A 21,472-nucleotide genomic window follows, 5' to 3' on the forward strand; every position below is an offset into this window, starting at 1 on the left:
AATAATCTCAACAATTTCCTCTGCTCGAGTGGCATGTCCTTTGGGAAATGAAACTCGATTCTGCTTGCCCTAAGCACAACTTTCACAAAACTTAGGTTCTTTTGTAGACTCGAAATCTAAGCCAGTAACCAACTTGTGAGTTCGCAATAATTGCAAATTCTTATGGATCATATTTTAGATGATCCTTTTTAACCACGTTGATATCATGAAATTTATCATTTTTTAGACTTGCATCAAGTATGTATAAACTATTTCGCAGCTTACCAGATCCCACCACATTAAACAATTTGTCAGAGATAACACATCCATGAAGCTCAATTGAATATCCTCGCTTTGTCGTGGCACTCATTGAAAATAGATTCTTCGCTAGGTCTGGAACACGTAAGACATCCATCAATCTTACAGGTTCATATTTCTTACCAACTTTATGTCAATCGCCAAATATTTCTTTTTCCAAATGCTTCGACAACTCGATTATCTCCAAGACGTACCTCTTGTTGGGCAGCAAAATGAACATAATCAACCATAATTTTCTTTTCATATGACATGTGTCGAGAAGCCTCTGAGTCTATGTATCATTCGACATCTTTATGATTTACAGATTACGATGACCAAAGCAATGCGTGTTCAACAGATGCATTAAATAATGTACCTTCTTTTCTTTCCTCGGAGTCTCTTGACCTGTTTTTCTTGAGTTTATCGCAATTTCTTGCCCAATGTCCAAGAATTCCAAAATTGTAACATTTTTCTTTTTTCTTGTATTTTCCTTTTCCTTTATTGTTTCTCTCATTTTTCGACAACAAAGCATTATTTGCAATATCTAAATGTGATAAATTTTCTTTACGTTCGGATTCTTCATGCAACAACCTTCCTACTACAAACTCTAAAGCAGTAATCAAGTTACTGTAGGATTCAGGGAGGATACATAAGAGCGCTGCAACCTGATCATCCTCTGTCAGAGGTGCACCCAGTGCTTCCAGAAGACTTGTCAAAGCTTTCGTTTTGTTAATATGCTCAGTCATAGATTCATCAATCCCCATAGTCGGTGTGAAATATTTCTTTCGTAGAAACAGTTTGTTTGCCATAGACTTAACTTCATAGTGGTCTTTCAGTTTTCCCCATGCATCCTTCGCTGTATTAGCCGATCAAACTATTGACAATTGTTCGTCCTTTAAAGATAAACAAATTGTAGAGAGCTTTTCTTTCTCGTCTTTGAAACTGTTTGCGTTGACTTTCAGTAGAATCTTCAACACAAGGCTCAACCTCGAAGCCATTAACAATATCCCAAAGATCTTTATCTTCTAGGATCATTTGTAACTCAAATTTCTGAATATAAAAGTTCTCTCCATTAAATTTTTTAATTCGATGCAACGTTGCATGTTCGTCACTACCTGACAGCAATGTCAAAACTCCTCGAAAATTCGGCTGATTTTTCGATAAATTACGCTCAACAGTCTTCATATGCTGGGCCCATAACCAGCGATGTATTGCCACCGCTAATTAGGAAAGCTCTTACTCATATAAGCATGATATGCTGAATTAATATCTTTTGAAATGTATTGTTATCTACGGATTTATAACATGCATATATGAATTAGAGCCCCCCCCCCCAAATTAGTGATAATAATACATCCCTGCCCATAACCTATTAATAATGATCAAAATCACTACGTATGAGCGAATATATATTTAATGTAGTGATATAACTAAAGGAATTCAGTACAAAAAATAATAATAGTAGCTATAGTAGTGAGCATAGAGATTATATATGTAAATAATCATCACGTGACTGAAACTGAACTATATTCATGAATACGAACTAATATTCTATTTTTCGTAAAGTGATGTAATACGATCTTTATCAAAGGTGTCCAAAGTTTTTCTGTGAGATAAACTATTAGTCGACAAGAAGAGCATTCAGCCATTTACAAAATGATGCTCACTACTATTTCAGGGTGTATTATTATCGGGGGTATTTTTACACTCACATTCAAGGAAATCACACAATTAAATTTTTTTAAGTATTTCCATGAGATGAGCAACTAGACAATGGAAAAATCATCTCGCTGCAGTTTTGAAAGTCAGATATTAATCATCTGATTCCTCGACATTATCACAAGAAAACCATATTATGCGATGAATATCAAATTTCGTCTGTTTGCAGAAAAAAGCAACGTAATATATTAAAAATATAAATGCAAATGAAGAAAGCGACAATTCTTTCCGTATTTTTAGTTATGTTTCTCCACAGTTGTGTTTGTATATCAACAAAAAAGTGTAAATACTTATCAGATTGCGATTGGAGTTATTCATTTTGCTATGAAGGGTCATGCCGAAAGCTTTGCTACGATGGCTTTCTCAAATGTGACAGTGGGATGAAATGTTGCGAAATTCTATCTTTCACGACTTACTCAAAACTGTGCATGAATAAATGCGAAATACGTCAAACAGATTCAATAGATTCTGTTTCACACACATTATTTTGTTTCAAACTCTTGTAATATCTTGAATATCAAGAAAACGAGATGTCCCTCTTCGGAATTTGTTTTATTTTGTATTATTTGAAATTGTCTGCTTGTCCTGGTTTTCAGTAATAGTGTTGAGGAAGAATTACATTTTGTCACTCCAGTCACTATATTGTAAAAATTACAATGCAAGTGCCAAATGCATTCCGATACAGCTAAGTCGATTTCGCGACATACGCAAGCCGAAACCTCTGCGCGTGCCGCTCCAGAGCAGGAATAAAAATAAAAGATGTTCATTACGATTGCATAGGCTAATGCAAGGTCGAGAATTAGCACCTGCCCAAGAGTTGTCACAAACGTCACCGAGGTTTGTCTTAACCAGTGCAAACAGAAATATTTATCAACATTATTGCGAAAAAAACGTTTCAATTTTTTGAACGAGAGATTCTCGCCACAATAGCATTTTACTGGATGGCACCGTGTTTCGACTTTATTCCAAAGCCATCATAAATATTCTCTGATGATGGCTTTGGAATAAAGTCGAAACACGGTGCCATCCAGTAAACTGCTATATTGGCGAGAATCTCTCGTCCATATACAGTTTAAAAGAGATTTGACTCGTCTCCAATCCCAGTGGGCTTGGTAGCTCAACAGGTAGAGCGGCGGACTAGTATCCCGAAGGTGGGAGTTAAAATCTCGTCCAAGTCACATGTTTTTCATTTGCATAGTAGAACCGTGTTAGGATTAATATATTATATATGTTCTCTGATGATGGCTTTGGAATAATGTATTCATGTATGAATAGCAAATTCTCTTTGATTAATTAAGTTGAATGAGCCTAGATCGGTTCACCCAGGCTAATGCGATTGGAAATTCAGCTAAAGACTAATCAGCGAACGCGACGAATTATTGTAAAGTAATAACAAGTGATAAAGTATGAGATCAGTTTAATGTTCACATCTGATGTTTAATCGTTAATTAGGAGTGGCTGATATTCATATATGCATGCGATAATCCGCACATATCAATTTCAAAATAATTTCATACGGCACAAGATGAATTTATGATTATGTGTGATTATGTGCCCCTCCTCCCTCCATTGCCATTAACGAGTTTACTACGCTACAGTTGATGTTTGTAAGAATTTTTATGTTATCTGATGTTTATGTGCTTACGTTGATAATTATATCTATTGTTTATGTGTTCACGTTGATGTTTATACCTATTGTTTATGTGTTTATATTGATGTTTATTTTTACTGTTTATGAGATTACATTGATGTTTATATCTACTGTTTACTTGCTTGCATTGATGTTTATATCTATTGTTTATGAGTTTACCATTATGTTTCCACCTATTGTCTATATGTTTACATTGATTGCTTAAAACTATTGTTTATGTGATCATGTTGATGTTTATATCTATTGTTTATGTGTTTACGTTGATTGTTCATATCAATTGTTTATGAGTTTATGCTGTTATTTATATCTGCTGTTTATTTGTTTACGTTCGTTCCTGTTGGAAACATGCAAACAATCCAGCACAATCGCCTTAGGGAGAAGAATGCTACATTTCAGTATCGCCTGCTTCAAAAATGTCAAGAAGCAACAATTGTTTACTGTATGCATAAACTTTTTATAATAAGTCCTCGTTATTAAATTATGGAACGAAGTGACGTCTTCCAAATGAAGAAACTTGTTCAAAAACTTACCTGCATTCTTTCAGCTAACAGTTCGACCAGAAGATCATCAGGCAATACACACGAGTACATGCCATCCTCCCCGGCAACACTGGCGCTTACGCTCAATCTACGGGGGGGCTGTTCGACAATTGACGGGCTGGTCGGTGGAGACATCTGTGCTGGCTGCTGATTTTTGGATCCCTGACTTCCTTTCGGTCCGAAGAAGTTGGTTGCACGACGCGATTCTTTAATCGTTGAGTGCATCCCGATTCCGGATGCTGTGCCCTGAAGCCCAGTCGGACCGGAAGTCTGCGCCGTGTGAGCTGCAACCGCTTCGATACTCAGCGCACCAGGTACCGTATTACCTTCTTCTGCTTCCTTTACAGACTTTGCTGATGCGGCACAAAGTTCCCGCGCACGTAAACCTTAAAAATAAATATAAAAATTCCCTTTATGCATAAACAGAAAAAGCAATACTTCAATGGACGATACAATTTCCCCCCACCCAAAAAAACAAACTCACGTTAAAATTGGCATGTAATACCGGAGGTGTCTCGAAAAACTGATACAATGGAAATCATCTCATACGCAGAAAGAATTCAGTTAAATCATAGGCGGACCAAAAAATCACTTAAATAGTTTAAACGAACGATAACTCTCCCCATCCCAACGTAACAGACCGCGCGCGGCAAACTTTACCTAAGGTAGGCGACTATCATCACAGTTATTAACACATTCCTTTATATAAAGTAATGATACAGATAATGATAAAAATTCAAAATAATAATTATATTACTAAAAAGTAGGATAATTTTCCTACATAGCCAATTGCAATTGAGAGTCTTTTTGAAAAAAATGGTGTATGCACCAATATGATGCATGCAGCATGATGACAGAAAAATTTTACAAACAAGTTGAAAAGTCCACGCATATTTTTCGGGATTTTTGTGGTCTTTTTTAAAAGCTAAGTATGAATTCATGTAGGAAAATGATCTTATATTTTAGTAATATAATATTTTTTTGAAATTTATGTTTGTTTTTTACTTTTTATTACTTTATATAAAGGCATGTGTTCATAACTGCGATGATAGTTGCCTACCTTATGTAAATATATAATATAGATACCGTCAATCAATACAAAGTTTGCAGTGCACGGTCTGTTACGTCAGAATGGGAAGAGTTATCGTTCGTTTAAACTATTTGAGTGATTTTATGGGCCGCCTATAGTTAAATGCAATGTGTAGAAACATCAGGATAGAAATAATTCGGATGATTTTTAGTGTAACGTTTTTTAGGCACAACAAGCAGAGTTGAACAATTTAATAAATACAATAGCTCTAATCTTTAGACAACAAGACGTTAATGTGTTGCTCGGAGGATTCTTGTTTGAAATGTTTTAAATGGTCTGCTTTTTAAGGAAGTTATAAACTTAGTGAGATATGCTTATAAACGTTGCTATAATGCTAACTAGTCTTAAAGGGCAAATAAAACGAAAATTTTCCTATTTAAATTGCGCTTTCATAACTCTTAAAATGGAAGCAGTCTCTAACAAAGAGTTTAATCTTATCTATTTTTTATTTTTGGATGTTGAAGTTTTTGTACTGTCTGATTTACACAGCAAAGGCGTCAACGATTGCTAGGAAGTGAATAACGTAAGTGCAAATGGTTTATTGCGTAATGAATCGCTGCAAATTCCCAATGCACAATTTTACATCATAACAGAGACTTCACAAAGACAGAAACTCAGTTCTTTCAAGGGGGACATATTTCCAAAAACTGGGGGATAATTTTTTTTTTTTTGGGGGGGGGGTAGACAAAATTCCAGCGACTCCTTTTAAACTAACATGTAACAAAACATTCAAGATAATTCAACTCCATTATGTAATGTGACGTCATTTGTCGTGTATATTAAAATTTTTGAAATGGTTTGTTCACTGGGAAAGTTATAAACTTACAATGTTCATACAAATTCTTATTTTGCTAACTACCCTTAACTCAAAGGCGTAGCCAGCTCGATAATTAAAGGGGGGGGGGGAGATTCATCTATTTAGCGACGAAGAAAGAACTACCTGCAGTGGTTGAGCCCAACTGTATAGCCTCGGTGACAACGGCATCGACGTTCAATAAAGCAGCATTATAGATCTTTGAAAGATGAATAGCAGTGTTGGTTTTTCCCGATAAAGGAGCGCCGTGAACCACAATGGAGATACCACGTCTGTTTCTTGCGGCTCGACCTTCGGCTGACAGATCGATTCCGATGTAGTTGGCAATCGCAGCAGAAACTGGAGTGATCTCAAGCTCACCTACGTTTGTCTGTTCCGCTTCAAAATCTACGAAAAATATCAAGCAATTAAACGTCAAGTGAATTTATGATCATTAAATATAAAATCAATGAGTAGTCTTGTGTTGAATGTGAATTGTGTTAATGTGTATCTTATATCCTAACATGTGTGATTCCGTTATCCACGAAAGACAACCTACTATCCTAGCATGCGTGATTCTGTTATCCACGAAAGACAACCTAATATCCTAGCATGCGTGATTCTGTTATCCACGAAACACTAACTATCCTAACATGCAGGATTCTGTTATCCACGAAAGACAACCTACTATCCTTACATGTGTGATTCTGTTATCCACAAATCCACAAAAGACAACCTAATATCCTAACATGCGTGATTCTGTTATCCACAAAAGACGACCTACTATCCTTAAATGTGTGATTCTGTTATCCACAAAAGACAACCTAATATCCTAAAATGCGTGATTCTGTTATCCAAAAAAGACAACCTAATATCCTAACATGTGTGATTCTGTTATCCACAAATCCACAAAAGACAACCTAATATCCTAACATGCGTGATTCTGTTATCCACAAAAGACGACCTACTATCCTAACATGCGTGATTCTGCTATCCACGAAAGACAACCTAATATCCTAACATGTGTGATTCCGTTATCCACGAAAGACAACCTACTATCCTAGCATGCGTGATTCTGTTATCCACGAAACACAAACTACTATCCTAACATGCGTGATTTTGTTATCCACGAAAGACAACCTACTATCCTAAATGTGTGATTCTGTTATCCACAAATCCACAAAAGACAACCTAATATCCTAACATGCGTGATTCTGTTATCCACAAAAGACGACCTACTATCCTTAAATGTGTGATTCTGTTATCCACAAATCCACAAGAGACAACCTAATATCCTAACATGCGTGATTCTGTTATCCACAAAAGACAACCTACTATTCTAACATGTGTGATTCTGTTATCCACAAAAGACAACCTAATATCCTAACATGCGGGATTCTGTTTTTGAACATTGAGTTACCTGTTTGTAAATGATGATTTATTAACCTGGACGATCATCATTTACAAACACATAACGATACTCCCGGGTTCAAACCATTTACTTTATTGAGTTACCTATTGCTCCCCAGATGATATCTTCGTCAAAGATAATTTAGAAGAGCGTAAACATAAGATGATATAAAAGCTGGAAAATTGGAGCTGAAACGCTCATGGTTTTCTAGTATTTTAGAAAAAAAACGCCAATAAATGAAAAGTAGCATAGGTTGCTATAAGGGGTACTGAAACGCACATATGAGCATTTTTGAAAAATCTTTCATGTTAATTGTTAACAGCCAAAACTTTAAGCAATGTAAGCTCTGCACATGAAAAATTAGTGTGCAAACATTTGGCGTAAAAATCTTAGATGAAAGCACGGAAGCAACTACGCAGATTGAGTCAAGTCAGGCCATCATAATTACAACATAAGCAACAAAACGTACAACTGTTGGTATACGTTTCTGTCCTAGTACCTAGCACAGTGATTTGCCATTTATGGAGCTTTATTTTTCCAAAGTTTTGCATGCTAACAATCAACATGAACGAAGATTCAAAAATTCTCACATGCACGTCCTTTAAGCCTGTTTGGCTCTCATCGCTATGGCAAGTTTCAAAGAGTTCCGTATTCCCTAATATTCACAATTTCCTTTAAAAACAACAAAAACATTCAATCACTAAAAGAATTTGAAAGCTGAAATCAAAGTCAAAGGCAGAGTTTAACTTAAACAAAAGCATCGTGTCCATAAGCTTTTACTTATATTCCTGCAGTCCGTTTGAGTTTTGTCTAATTCGAACGCTATCGTAAGTTGCCAAGTTCGGCAGTTCTTCAATTAGGAAATAAAAGTTTACTGTATTTACTTGAGTTTTTTTAATATCAAGGACACAAGAATCTTTTGAATTTTTTTCTCGAGTTCATACTTAATCGAATAGACTATCAGACACGGTTATTATTGATAGCGTAGGCAGCCAACAGGTTTTGATCATGATAAAGCGGGGGCTACATGAGCGATTTTTTCGACGCGATTTTTTAAAATTGTCATACCAAGGTGATTGCTACACGTATGACAAATTTTTTTACATTGACGACCATTTTGGCAGTGTTTATTAGTAAACATCAATTTCAAGTTTGCGTCTCATTGCCCAGAAGCAGTTTTTCTCGTGTCCTGCTGTTCAGTTGAGGTGCATGATACACATGATAAAATCGTTCGAATTGTCGAAAAATATTCAACTTATTCAAATTTATAAGTATCAACTTTGACGGTTTTTACTGGATGTCGGATCGCACGTTCCAAGGTGGCTAAACAGAAGATTTTTAACGTTTGTTGATAATTTCAAAAAATCGAGTGACAAAAATCGCTTGTGTTGCAGATTATTAAATCATTTATTTCTTTAGAAATATATTGTTTTTAAAGTGTGTGAATACAGAAAAATTTGCATAGCAAGACTAAAGTCTCAGGATGGCTGTGCGAGTGGTTATTATTTTACATTGTTCGTAGATATAGATCGTCCAGGTTAGTAAAGTCTCGAGAAGGGCTGTTGATGTTGATATTGATTGACGCTTCGACAACCTTAGCGGTAGTCATTTTCACAAGGGTGAAAGTCAGGTTCGCCGAATTTGTTGTCTGGTTCTTACGTCATCATATTTTTATAGAGATGTTGATGTGCGGGTGTCAATTGTGTATGGTGGATTGGTCAAAAGAAGTGTGCTTAGTTGTTGATTGTTTGATGATGTGAATAAGTGCTATTGAAAAAATACAAAAAAAAGATACTTTTATGATAAAGAGAGTATTTACGCAACAATGGCAAACCGTAGCATGTATGGATCATCGCTAACAAATACAAATCAAAACCGTAGAAAAGGCAAAATGGTCAAACCTAAATTTTTTTAAAAATTTAGCAACCGTTGTTAAAATGTTTGTCACAGTGTAAACTCGTGAAAAAATTACCTTTAAAAACTTCGTTACACTCTTGCACTGTTTTTACAGCTTCTTCATTGGCTCCATTTACGTCAAGAGCAGATTGAGAAAGTTCTGAATGAGGTGATGTCTCCATATCCACTAGACTATTCCTCAACTGATCGTCAAAGATTTTTGCGGCAGTTTCAGCTTTCTTCTTATCGTTTTGTTCCTTCATTTTCTCCTGCTCGTAATAATGTCCAGAAATCTCGGATGGAAGTTGATCACCAGCTTTCCTTGGTGGTAAAAGAATGGTGTTGTATTCATCGTACCCCTTCATCGCGCGTAGAATCTACAAAATATAAGTTGACTGTTATGTATAAAGTTCTGAATAAGTATTTAAAAATATTCTAACTATCCAAGGTATGATTGTTTCAATTTAAGACAAGACAACAAAACGCAACACGACATGACGCAATGCAGCACAACGCAACGCAGCACAACAAAGCACAGCACAACACAACATAACACAACACAACATAATACAACAGAACACAACAGAATACAATACAACACAACATAATATAATACAACACAACATAATATAGCACAACACAACATAATACAACACAACATAACACAACACAATACAATACAACACAACAACACAGCACACTACACCATATCACACCACACCTCACTATACTACAACATAGCACACTAGTCCAAAACAGACCACACCACACTGAAACACACCATACCACATCACAACACACCACAACATGCTTCACCACATCACAACATAGCACACCGCAAAACGCCACATCACAAAACACTACACCACTACAAACTACAACACGCACAACACAACACGTCACACCACAGCATACCATAACAAACACAACACACTACACCAAACCACAATACGACACAATACAACACACCGCACCACACCACATCACACCAGACCACACCACACAACAACGTAATATCTACCTTCTCTTCTTCCAAATAGAGCTTATCGAATTCCAGAGAATAAATTTCTACAGGAAACAACGAAGGATTTTTTATGGTCACTTCTTTGTCGTCGCCAAATGAATGAGGAAGAATGGGACCGAACTCAAGAACTGATGATACGAATTCTACTTTAGGTTCGCTGCCTTCGCCATGCACAGAGATGACGTGTTTGTTTGTGCTCTGCGCAATGTCTATCTTCAATTTTTGATTGTAGATGGACTAAACAATCCAACAACATTACGGTTAACAAAAGCAAAGACTTTACAAACAATAAGAGCTTATAAGCACTATTATTATTCACAATGTGAGTATTCTTGGCTGTAATTGGTCAACTACATGCAGATAATTCTCGATATCTGCAATTATGACGTCATACATACAGATAACAGTTTCTACAAATATGGACGCCATTAAAAGCCAGTTTTGAAAAAACTCAAAACAACGATGTTTACCACAGTTTCTAGGAATGATAAGCAGAAGCTTTTGAGCAAAAAAGAAGGGGTAAACACTAAAAAAGCGACGAAGCTGGCTTTGAACATATTTACAGCATATTTAAACGAGAAGAACATGAAAAAAAATTTTGTTTCTGCGACAAATTAGCGAAGGTTTGAAAATGTTTTACCTTTATCAGTTTTAATAATAGTTAGTCACCTTCAGTTAGTTGAGGTGAATAATAAGACAATTATTGAATTCGTTTTTCGCATGATATCAGGTCAATGTTATCAACAACAGCTTCGCTTCGGCGGTTAACATTGACCTCGGTCTGAATAATTCTTGATATCATGCTCAACCTCATCGAATAATTGTTTATTATAAGTGAAGTTGAACATTCCGTTAATGAGAGGTTGGAAAATATTTAACTGATAAACATATGCAGGGACATAAAAGCAGTCATCGGTTACAAGAGGAGTCTGTAATGCCTTCTTCAGAAATAGTTGTAATTTCATCGGCGAAACATTTCAACATACAATTCAGGCGATATTTGCATATTAGTATCAAATTCACATGCGGCTTCTCGTCGCTTATATTTGAAAAATTATGCCCGGGTTATGTTTTTGTGACAAGCTCACTCAACGGCAAGGTTTGATCAAATAATTTTGATCATTTGACGTATAAGAAATTGAAAAAAAATCAAGTGCTATCGCCGATAAACATTCACATATAATTTTTTTGCCGGTGACTGTCATAGTTGTAAAAGTTGGACAAGTTCAACATCTCCCAATTTGTCTGCGATTAAATTAAAACAAATATAACATGGGTTCACATATAATTGTAATTGTAGTAAACCTTCATCGTCGATAGAATTACAACAATTACAACTATATGTGAACTTTCCACTGTATGAAGATCGGAGTGTATAAGCAGTCGACTTTTGAAATAATTGATAACTGCAGTTAACAACATTACACGGTAAAAGCTAAAAATCATTTGTAAGTATGGTATAAAGATATTGGCAAACGTAAAAATCTGCATCTTTTCTCTAGAAATGTTTATTGCAATTGATGCATGTATATTAAGTTAATTAAATTATCGGGCAGGTGTTAGGGGTAGTACCTCTGTACCCTGGGCAGCCGCATGCATTTGTGCATGGCTCAGAGCATTGGCCCTCACCACCTGTCTAGCTCACATATGGCTCCAAGTAGTTGCTTGTGCACGGCAACGGCCATCCCCCGGTAACGTCCTCGGCTGGACGGCGAAACTATGTGAGCGAGCTGCACTCTGGATTCTCCAGGTGTAGGCGGGTGTCATCTCACCCAAGTGCATGAAGACCTTCCGGCAATGAAGGCTGACGACTCTAACATGTTAGCGAGTACCATCTGTGTCATGGTCGAAAAGTCGGCGACAAATCTGACTCACCATTGCCTATGGCGATGGAAGGATGGTCAGACACCCTGACAATACAAAAACAACAACTGTCTAAAAAGCCACAGGCACTATGGAGTCTTGTGACCATCTGACACCTGCTTTCAGCAAACCCCCACTGCCTTGTGGGAAAGGTCTTTGCTAAGACTAAAGGCTAAAGGAAGGTGAACCTCAAACAACTCACTACGGAGATGGGACCCCGTAAAGGCAACCATGTTCAGTCAACGACAACTGGATTGGCAGTCCCTGCAGTGGAGTATTGTTGCCAGCACGTCCTGACTTGTTCTTGCCCGCTGGAGAACAGCAGTGCCCCACCGAGAGAGTGTCCTGGTAATGCAAAAGCCAGTGCCACTTAACATTTTGCATGCAGTTCTATGGAAATGAATAAGGAAGCTAGACATGATACCGGCTCGAACGTCGCCCGGGTTACCAAGGTTCGCGCTGGTCCGCTCCCGCTCCGGCGACCAGTGAGAAGTAAGCTAGGACGCAAGGTGGACCGCAAGGAGGACATCAAGAAACATCTGAGACTCGCAGGATGGAACGTGAGGACGCTGCTTGATCGACCTGGATCTAAACGACCGGAAAGGCAAACAGCGCTAGCAGCAAGGGAGTTGTCAAGGTACAGCATCGACGTGGCAGCACTGAGTGAAACCCGGCTGGCTCTAAGTGGCAGCTTGGTTGACCAAGGATACACCTTTTTCTGGAGTGGAAGAGAGGAGAGGGAGAAAAGAGAGGCTGGAGTTGGTTTTGCTATAAGAAACCAAATCGCCCAGAAGTTGGAACAAGAACCGGTAGCTGTAAGCGACAGAATAATCACTCTACGCCTTCCTCTGCAGGGGACGGTGTGGGCTACTATTGTTAGTGTCTACGCCCCGACCATGACTAACCCTGATGAGATAAAGGAAGATTTCTATCAGAAGTTGAGGGAAACTATCAGAGAAGTGCCCAGCACCGATAAGCTCATTATAGCCGGAGACTTAAATGCCAGAGTTGGAGATGAAGTGGAAAACTGGCCTGGAGTATTGGGACATTATGGCGTGGGCAAGTGCAACACCAATGGAGAACTCCTCCTAGCCTTGTGCTCTGAATATGGTCTGGTGATAACCAACACTGTTTTCAAGCATAAGCACACCCACAAGACGACATGGATGCACCCGAGGTCTAAGCACTGGCACCTCATCGACTACGTGATCACTAGGCAGAGAGACCAGAGGGACATAGTCAACACCAGAGCATTTAGAGGGGCTGATTGCAACACAGATCATAACATGGTGCTGTCCAAAATCGCCTTCTCACTAAGGAAACAAGTCAAGAAAACTGGAGGACAGCACAGGTACAATCTCAACGTGGCCAGACTGAAGTGTGACAGTGTGCGCAAAGACTTTCAGAGAAGTATGACAACATCACTACAGGAGAGCTCAACAGGAGACTCGGATGTTGTAGGGAAGTGGGAGACGTTAAGGGATACAGTATTTAATACAGCAAAAGAAATCCTAGGCAAACCGAAACGCAAGCACCAGGACTGGTTTGACGAAACAGACGAGGAGCTAAACAGACTACTAGAGGAGAGGAACCAGGCAAAAGCAAGACAGCTGACTGTAAACACCAGGTCTACCAGGGCAAACCTTGCATCAGCACGCAGCAAACTACAGAAGTACACCCGACAGAAGAAGTCTCAGTGGTGGGAGACTAAAGCAGAGGAACTGCAGCACGCCGCAGCAGAAAACGACATGAAGTCCTTCTATGGAGGTCTTAGAGAAGTATATGGCCCACAAAGAGAGGTACTGCCCAACTGCTCGCTCTTGATGGAGAGACTGTGTTGACAGACAACAAGAAGATGCTGGAAAGATTTGCTCAGCACTTCGACCAGTTGTTAAATCTGCCTGGAAACGTGGATAGTGCTGCTCTTGCGAGCATCACCCAACGTCCAACAGTCCACGTACTGGATGAGCCCCCAAAGATGGATGAACTTCTGAAGGCGATCGCAGCAACTAAGGAAAGCAAAGCTCCTGGATGTTGTGGGATACCTGCAGAAGTATGGAAGTATGGTGGTACAACACTCAAAGAGAGGTTGCTAGATGTGATCGGAGATATCTGGATAGGAGAGAAGATTCCACAAGATTGGAAGGACGCGAATATAGTCCCTATATTCAAGAAAGGCAGTCGTAAAGAGTGCGGCAACTATCGCGGCATTTTTCTACTCTCAATCGCTGGGAAGGTGATGGCTCGAATACTCCTCAATCGTCTGAACGAAATGATAAGTCCCAGAGTAATTCCTGAGACCCAGAGTGGATTTCGGAGTGGGCGGAGTACCATGGATATGATATTCAGCCTACGACAGGTTCAGGAGAAATGCACTGAACAGAACATGCCCCTCTATGCAGTTTTCATAGACTTTACTAAGGCCTTTGACACTGTCCCTAGAGGCGGCTTGTGGGCAGTACTGAAAAGTTTGGCTGTACTGATAAGATTATCAATCTCGTGAAAGCGTTTCACGAAGGAATGCAAGCTAAAGTCACTCGTGGGAGCGACTGCTCTGAGGGATTCGCTGTCTCAACAGGTGTAAAGCAAGGGTGTGTGCTGGCTCCGACACTGTTCTCATTCTACCTGGCTGCCATGCTGGAGGTTGCCTTCGAGGACACAAGGGAAGGTATCTACATCCAGACTAGACATGATGGGAACCTATTCAACGCCTCACACTTCAAAGCTAAGACACGCACAACACGTCAGCTTGTCAGAGATATGCTTTTTTGCAGACGACTGTGCTCTGGTTGCTCACAGTGCAGCAGAGATGCAGGCATTGGTGGACAAATTTGCACAAGCTGCCGCTATGTTTAGCCTCAAGATAAACATCAAAAAGACTGAGTGCCTCTACCAGCCAGTAAAGCTTCTACTCCCTCCCCCAAAACCCTGTGCAATCACCATTGACGGACAGCCTCTTGTCCAGACCACAGTCTTCAACTACCTGGGTAGTACAATCTCCAGCAATGCTAAGATTGAAAAGGAGCTGAGGAACAGAATGGGAAGGGCGAGTGCAGCGTTCAGTCAACTAAACGATCGGCTATGGCAAAATAAGCATGTCTCGACCAGAGTTAAAGCCAAGGTCTATCAGGCGGTGGTGCTGACAACACTCCTTTATGGAGCAGAGGCATGGACAATCTACAGGCTTCAAGTGAAGAAACTGAGTGCGTATATGATGAGACAACTGCGGGACATTCTGAAGATATCATGGCGGGACAAGATCGCAAATGCTAAGATTCTCCGTCTGACTGACCTGCCACACATGGCTGACATGCTGATTCAAAAGAATTTAAGATGGATTGGTCATGTCCATCGTATGGAGAGATCTCGTTTACCACGCCAGCTATTGTACAGCCAACTAGTAGAAGGGAAACGAAACCAAGGCCGACCTCGACTCAGACTCAAAGATGTCATGAAACGAAATCTAAAGAGGAGAGACATCAACGTGACAACCTGGAAGCAATTGGCTGATAACAGACCGGCCTGGAGAGCTTCAATCCAACCATAGAACAGTCCTCGTCGCTTACGACTGACTGCATGATGATGATGAAATTATCGGGCATGAGAATTTCAGCGTATGCATAATCAATTCATGTGGGTTCCGTCACAGTAGAGAAACAAACAATAGTCTCACTGTATAGAAATTTTTTGTACAGCGCATATCTTATTACGCATGTGATTAGCACAGTGGCAGCCACTAAAGTGCTTTTTTCGGGCAATAGGAGCACTGAGATGGCTAGCCGCAGCCAGTAATCTTATTAAATATACAGCACCAAGTTACACAATGCAGTGAGACTACTGATTGTTTTTATACTGTGGTTCCGTTTTAGGGACACCCGGGGAGATTTCACAAATTAAAACATTTACACAAATCATACCTCTTCAGAAGGCATGAATTTCACTTGAATGTTGATTCTTTGCCCGGGAGCTAATATTCCATATTCTGGCATAAGTTCGAAATGTTTGGGTTTTGGTAGCTCCGCTTTTGTTCTTTTACGCAAATGAAGGGGGGGTGGTTTTTCCACCTAATAAGAAAAAAAAATCGTCGTCTGCTTATATCACGGACATATTACACCATATAACTGATTATTTCACGTGCACCTCACACCATATAACTGATTATTTCACGTGCACATCACACCATATAACTGCTTATTTCACATGCATATCACACCATATAACTACTATGAACTCTCATGCGACTAAAATGCGAAAATAACCAAATCTTTAAAAAAATAATTCCGTGCGTCTCAAGTAACAAAATGTATGTAAAATGTGCGACGAAAATTGACATCAGTTTTTCCTGGGAGTAATTCTAAAACATCAACCTTTTTTTTCTTTCCTCCTAAAGACTCGGACGACCAATGGCAACTAAACAGAAAACACAATGTCGTAAGTGGATAATATAAAACAAATACTCTGGGTGGCCTCATTTAAATTAGGGCATCAAAAAATCAGGACAGGCGTTTATCAATGTTATTGATAAACAATTATTGGATGAGGTTGAGCATGATATCAAGATATATTCATAATTGTTTTATTGTTCACTTTAACTAACTAAAATATTATTAAATCACATCATATAAAAAATTTTTGAAACCTTCGCTAATTTGTTTTTATCAGACGGTTTATTCAAGTTCGTTTCGTTTAAATATGTTGTAAATATGTTCAAAGCCAACTTCTCCGCTTTTTTAGTGTTTTCCACATCCTTTTGTTTAAAAGCTTTCACCTCTTTGTTAGAAACTGTGGCAAACATCGCTGTTGTTTGATTTTTTTTCAAAACTGGCTTTCAATGGCGTCCAATCCATAAATGTAGATAATAAATCAAGAAAATAAATGACGTCTATAATAAATGACGTCTAATAAATGACGTCTTATCTGCAGATAAGACGTCATTCCTATAGATATCGAGAATTATCTGCAGGTAGCTGACAAATCACAGCCGACATTGCCTACATAGTGACTAATAAAGTGATTTAGCAAACACGACGTTTCGTCTAAGACGTCTTTAAAATGGCGTAGCATGCGCCTTTCACTTCCGCTTCAATCTACGACGGAAGTAATTATCCTTAATATTTGCATCTTAACGAGGCTCCCTACAGTTCACTCGAGATTCGGGTGTCTCAGGTAGCCTTCACTTACAACTTTATTTTGATCAAACACACTCAAACTTTGGAAATATGAACTATGCGGGAATATTCAAGAATGCCAGTAAAGTCTTAAAGATGCTTGATTAGAATAACTATTTGTGTTGAGATGGCAACCATGATTTATTTTCTTTTACATTTTTATTGTCTAGTTGTTAAGGAATTGACTGTATCATTTTTTGGTTCGGTGAATTTTTCTGATTTTTTGTTTGACGATTGTTATTCATTCAAGAAGTATTATGTTGAACATTGAAGGAATTTTATAAATAATTTTTTGAGATATTTAAAAATTTCGGCTACACGAAAACTTATATGTAGATTTTGTTCTTTTTGGGTGTGTTATACTATAAGATGTGGTGGCGTCCTTTACACAAATCGCTCGCGAAAATTTGACGATGTCTTAGAAGAAACGTATGCTAAGTTACTCCATTTTGTAAAAGTAACTTCAAACTCCTGACTTCCAGTAATAATTAGCCAACTAGTATTAGATGCCGTAGCTCTGAAGTAGCTATTTGTGATCCCAACTTCCTTTCTACCATCATCATTAACTGCCTTTAACTTGTTGGCTGCGTTCCACGTCCCATGTAGCCAACAAGCATTAAAACTGCTCTGCGTGCGGCTTTGAAGCACAGGAATTAAAATTTTTCGCAACCCTTCCATATAAATTCCACTGTTCAATAGTACCAGTGAGACAGGTGCAAGAAAGATGCCATGGCGAAATGCCATGACGCACCTCTTACTATTGCTTTTAAAGAGATGTAAACTAAATAGCCTAAAGCCGTATCGTCTAGTTTGCCTGCCTCCATTGCCTGGCCACGCTACGTATATTGCTTAGAGATAACATGCATTGCCTAGCGCAACCTACCGTGCAAAATCTACAGACTAAAAATAGCACCTCAATTCGAACACTGAGTAACAACACTTTGCTCTTAACGTAACACATAATGTATGACAACCAAAGAATAGCGTCGATAACATGACATCCATAGTGTAATGCGCGATAGTGTGTCATGACATATCGTAACATAAAATTTCATAGTTAACATAAAGCTAGCCATCACATAGAAACAGATATCAAGATATGGCATACCATTCGTGCCAAAATTATATAATATGATTGCTCACCTGACTTGCTGGTCATTAAATAGCTGTAATGTCATCAGTTTGCACTGTCCACATTGGACGTTACCGAAGTCAAGAATGTTTGTCGATAAACCCAAGTCAGGCATGACAACAATCGCTTTCAATACGATGCCAATTATAGGACCGTTAAAAATCTAAAACGTATACGTTAAGAGGATCAACAGACTGTCACCTACCACCCTAGAGCCGGTGATAAATACAAAATTCAGCTCTTCAGTCTTGTTTAATTGATAAAACAACATTAAACCTTAATTATGTCGCAGGGCTAACAGCACTCACATAAAAGGTGCATTCCAAGCAGTAGAAAGTTTTAGTTTGGCGTTTACGTGAAACCGAAACCTCGACAACCCGCATGCCGTTAAGGTTTGCCGATTTGAAAAAAGAAGATCGAGCTGGCCACTGCAGGTAATCATACTTTGAACAATGTGCGTCAACCAAGATGCATTGCACGCTTTTGTTTTTGTTTACATCGTTATTTTTTGAATGCATTAATGAATCTTTGTTGACACACACTTTAACGTAACATGGGGGAATAAATTGTCGTTCGGTTAGATTAATAGTCATCCTATAAGAAAGCACCAGACTTTTACTAATAAAACTTAACTAAGTAAGCCAAGACTAACACCCGTATACCAATATAAAATCAAGCTGAACGGCAGCTAAATTTAGTACTTTTCCGCACATGAAATCGTTTATTGTTCGACAAAATCGTTTAAGGTAAATGGAAGACAACTTGCTACATAGTTAGAACAATCAACGATGAGTAGTTATCCCTAATTTTTAAAAGAACTAAAGTAGAGCCTGTACTAAGCGGTCACCCTTGGGGATTTCTTGTGTGATCATTTAATACAGGTTGACCGCTTAATACAGGTCTTCACGAAAATCATCAGACGGGCTACATGTAATATTTCACACAACTTAAGTTCGGTATTGTTACTTAACATACATGCTAAATAACAACATTTTATAAAACAATTTTTTTCTAAGTTTGAAGTAAAAATTAAAAATAGTATACATAAAAATGTCACGGCTCAAATTGCACAAAAATAATCAATGTCAAGCGTGTCAAAAGAGAAGGGGGTTATCACTTATAAATTATAACATATATATCCCTTTCTTGGAGATATGTTTTCTTGTCAATGGCTGAAGGACGTAAGAAAAGTTTAAATTGCTGGTGTAATTCGTTCACACAAACAGAAAATATTGTTGACTCTTTTGAGTCATTACGGAAGATAAATACAATATAAAAACATGTATACAGTATAAGTGACATGTTCCAGAAAAAATATTAATTAAATATTTTATTATGGGGTGTATTTACTTAATCTGACAGCTTAATACAGTTTCCAAACAATGAAAAATTACGTTTGGGACATTGGAAAAGGTGACCGCGTCCGCTTAATAGAGGTGACCGTTTAATAAAGGTCACTTTAATAGTATTTATATTATGAATTTTTCGAGACTTTGCCACATGACGGCTTAACACAGGGTGACCGCTTAAAACGGTGCCGCTTAATACAGGTTCTACAGTACTTACATTGATAGCAACGCGGGTTCTTACAGGACCTTGAGGAACATTGGTGGACCTCGGATCAAAGACAATGGTGATGGTGATTGTCTCCGGATCAGGAAATCCAGGCAGGTTCTTGACGCGGTCCATATGGATAGAAAAACCTGAGTTGTACAGTGCTTGCTTATCTGCACTGAAGGATGCCGGGAAATACCCACAATTCGTAGCATGGATCGTGTGTTCCCTTGTGGTGCCGCAAATTACAAAACCAAAATCGAGAACATAATCAAGAAGCTGGGCCCTAGAAGGTAAAATCATCCTCAAAAATGTTGCCATGAAGTTACCAAGACGTCGTGATGATCCAGTCAAAGGGTTTTACATAATGAACTAGAACTCAATCTACTAGATATGTGACTCCGCCAAAATTCGATAGTTACAAGTAATGCAAGCCGCCATCGTAAAAGATGGCAAAATTTACGGTATTTACGATAAACATCTGCTTTTCCTGAGTTCGTATACATTTGCAGTGATAGTTTCATTATTATTAAACATTATCAAATTTTTAAAAGTGTCATGCATTAGATTCAGTTACTAACTATTACCACAAAAAATTTGAGCTTTTCACAACAAATATTGAAAAAGTAATCGTCTCACAAAGGTTTCCTTCTAACAGGAAATAAGGAAAAGGAGAAATTAGCATTTAAAGTTTTATAATGATCTTACTGAGACTAGAAGGCATCAGCTTCCTAAGTTTTTCCTTCATTCTGTTCACACCTATCTACATAATTCTTTCTTGTATGCCTAAGTTTTTTTCTTCTTTTTTTACCTTCTCTCTGCTCTTCTTCGAGGATAATTTGATTCGATTGGTATCACAATGCAATGCACCATTTGTAGTAAACATGACAGGTAGTATGTCTAAGTCACTAAATAATTTGAGGAATAATATATCTCCTTCATTGAACTTAAGCACAGCCAAGTAGCTTGAAAGTGCTCTAGTTTCCTGCTCCACATATGCGGACTTTGGACATCTTTCCCATATTAGCCCGTTCAGACACTCATTCACATTTTGCGTCAAACCATGTGTACACTTTTCCAACAAGCTTTCGTCACTTAGACTTTCCTAAATGGGTTCAATGAGCTCAACAAAACCTTTAGGTATACCATTCTTATGATGGTATGTTGTAGGGTCTTTCTTGTATCCGCACCAACTGTCTTCAGTGTCGTGGCAAAGTTCATGTGGAGGGTCATCATCACTTGATGCCACATGATAAAGGGATGCCTTGATTGCTTTTGCCATTTTATCTATGTCATGCAGGTTCTCTCTCACTGCCAATCCATAGTAGTTTTGCAAAAGGTCAACTTTAGCATAAG

The 21,472-nt window shown here is 38.4% G+C and overlaps 1 protein-coding gene across 1 annotated transcript in view; it reads right to left on the reverse strand.

Annotated features, from left to right (window-relative positions):
• Positions 1–21,472, reverse strand: part of LOC124435893 (hydrocephalus-inducing protein-like) — a 103,326-nt gene that overhangs the window by 51,190 nt on the left and 30,664 nt on the right. Inside the window, 8 exon segments of the mRNA XM_046985826.1 lie at positions 4,177–4,571; positions 6,216–6,476; positions 9,452–9,752; positions 10,397–10,636; positions 16,180–16,326; positions 16,630–16,672; positions 18,574–18,725; positions 20,129–20,402. Of these exon segments, the coding sequence (XP_046841782.1) occupies positions 4,177–4,571; positions 6,216–6,476; positions 9,452–9,752; positions 10,397–10,636; positions 16,180–16,326; positions 16,630–16,672; positions 18,574–18,725; positions 20,129–20,402 (1,813 nt within the window).

This window comes from Xenia sp. Carnegie-2017, unplaced genomic scaffold, assembly GCF_021976095.1.
Source record: "Xenia sp. Carnegie-2017 unplaced genomic scaffold, XeniaSp_v1 HiC_scaffold_16, whole genome shotgun sequence".
NCBI classification, from domain to species: Eukaryota; Metazoa; Cnidaria; class Anthozoa; order Malacalcyonacea; family Xeniidae; genus Xenia; species Xenia sp. Carnegie-2017.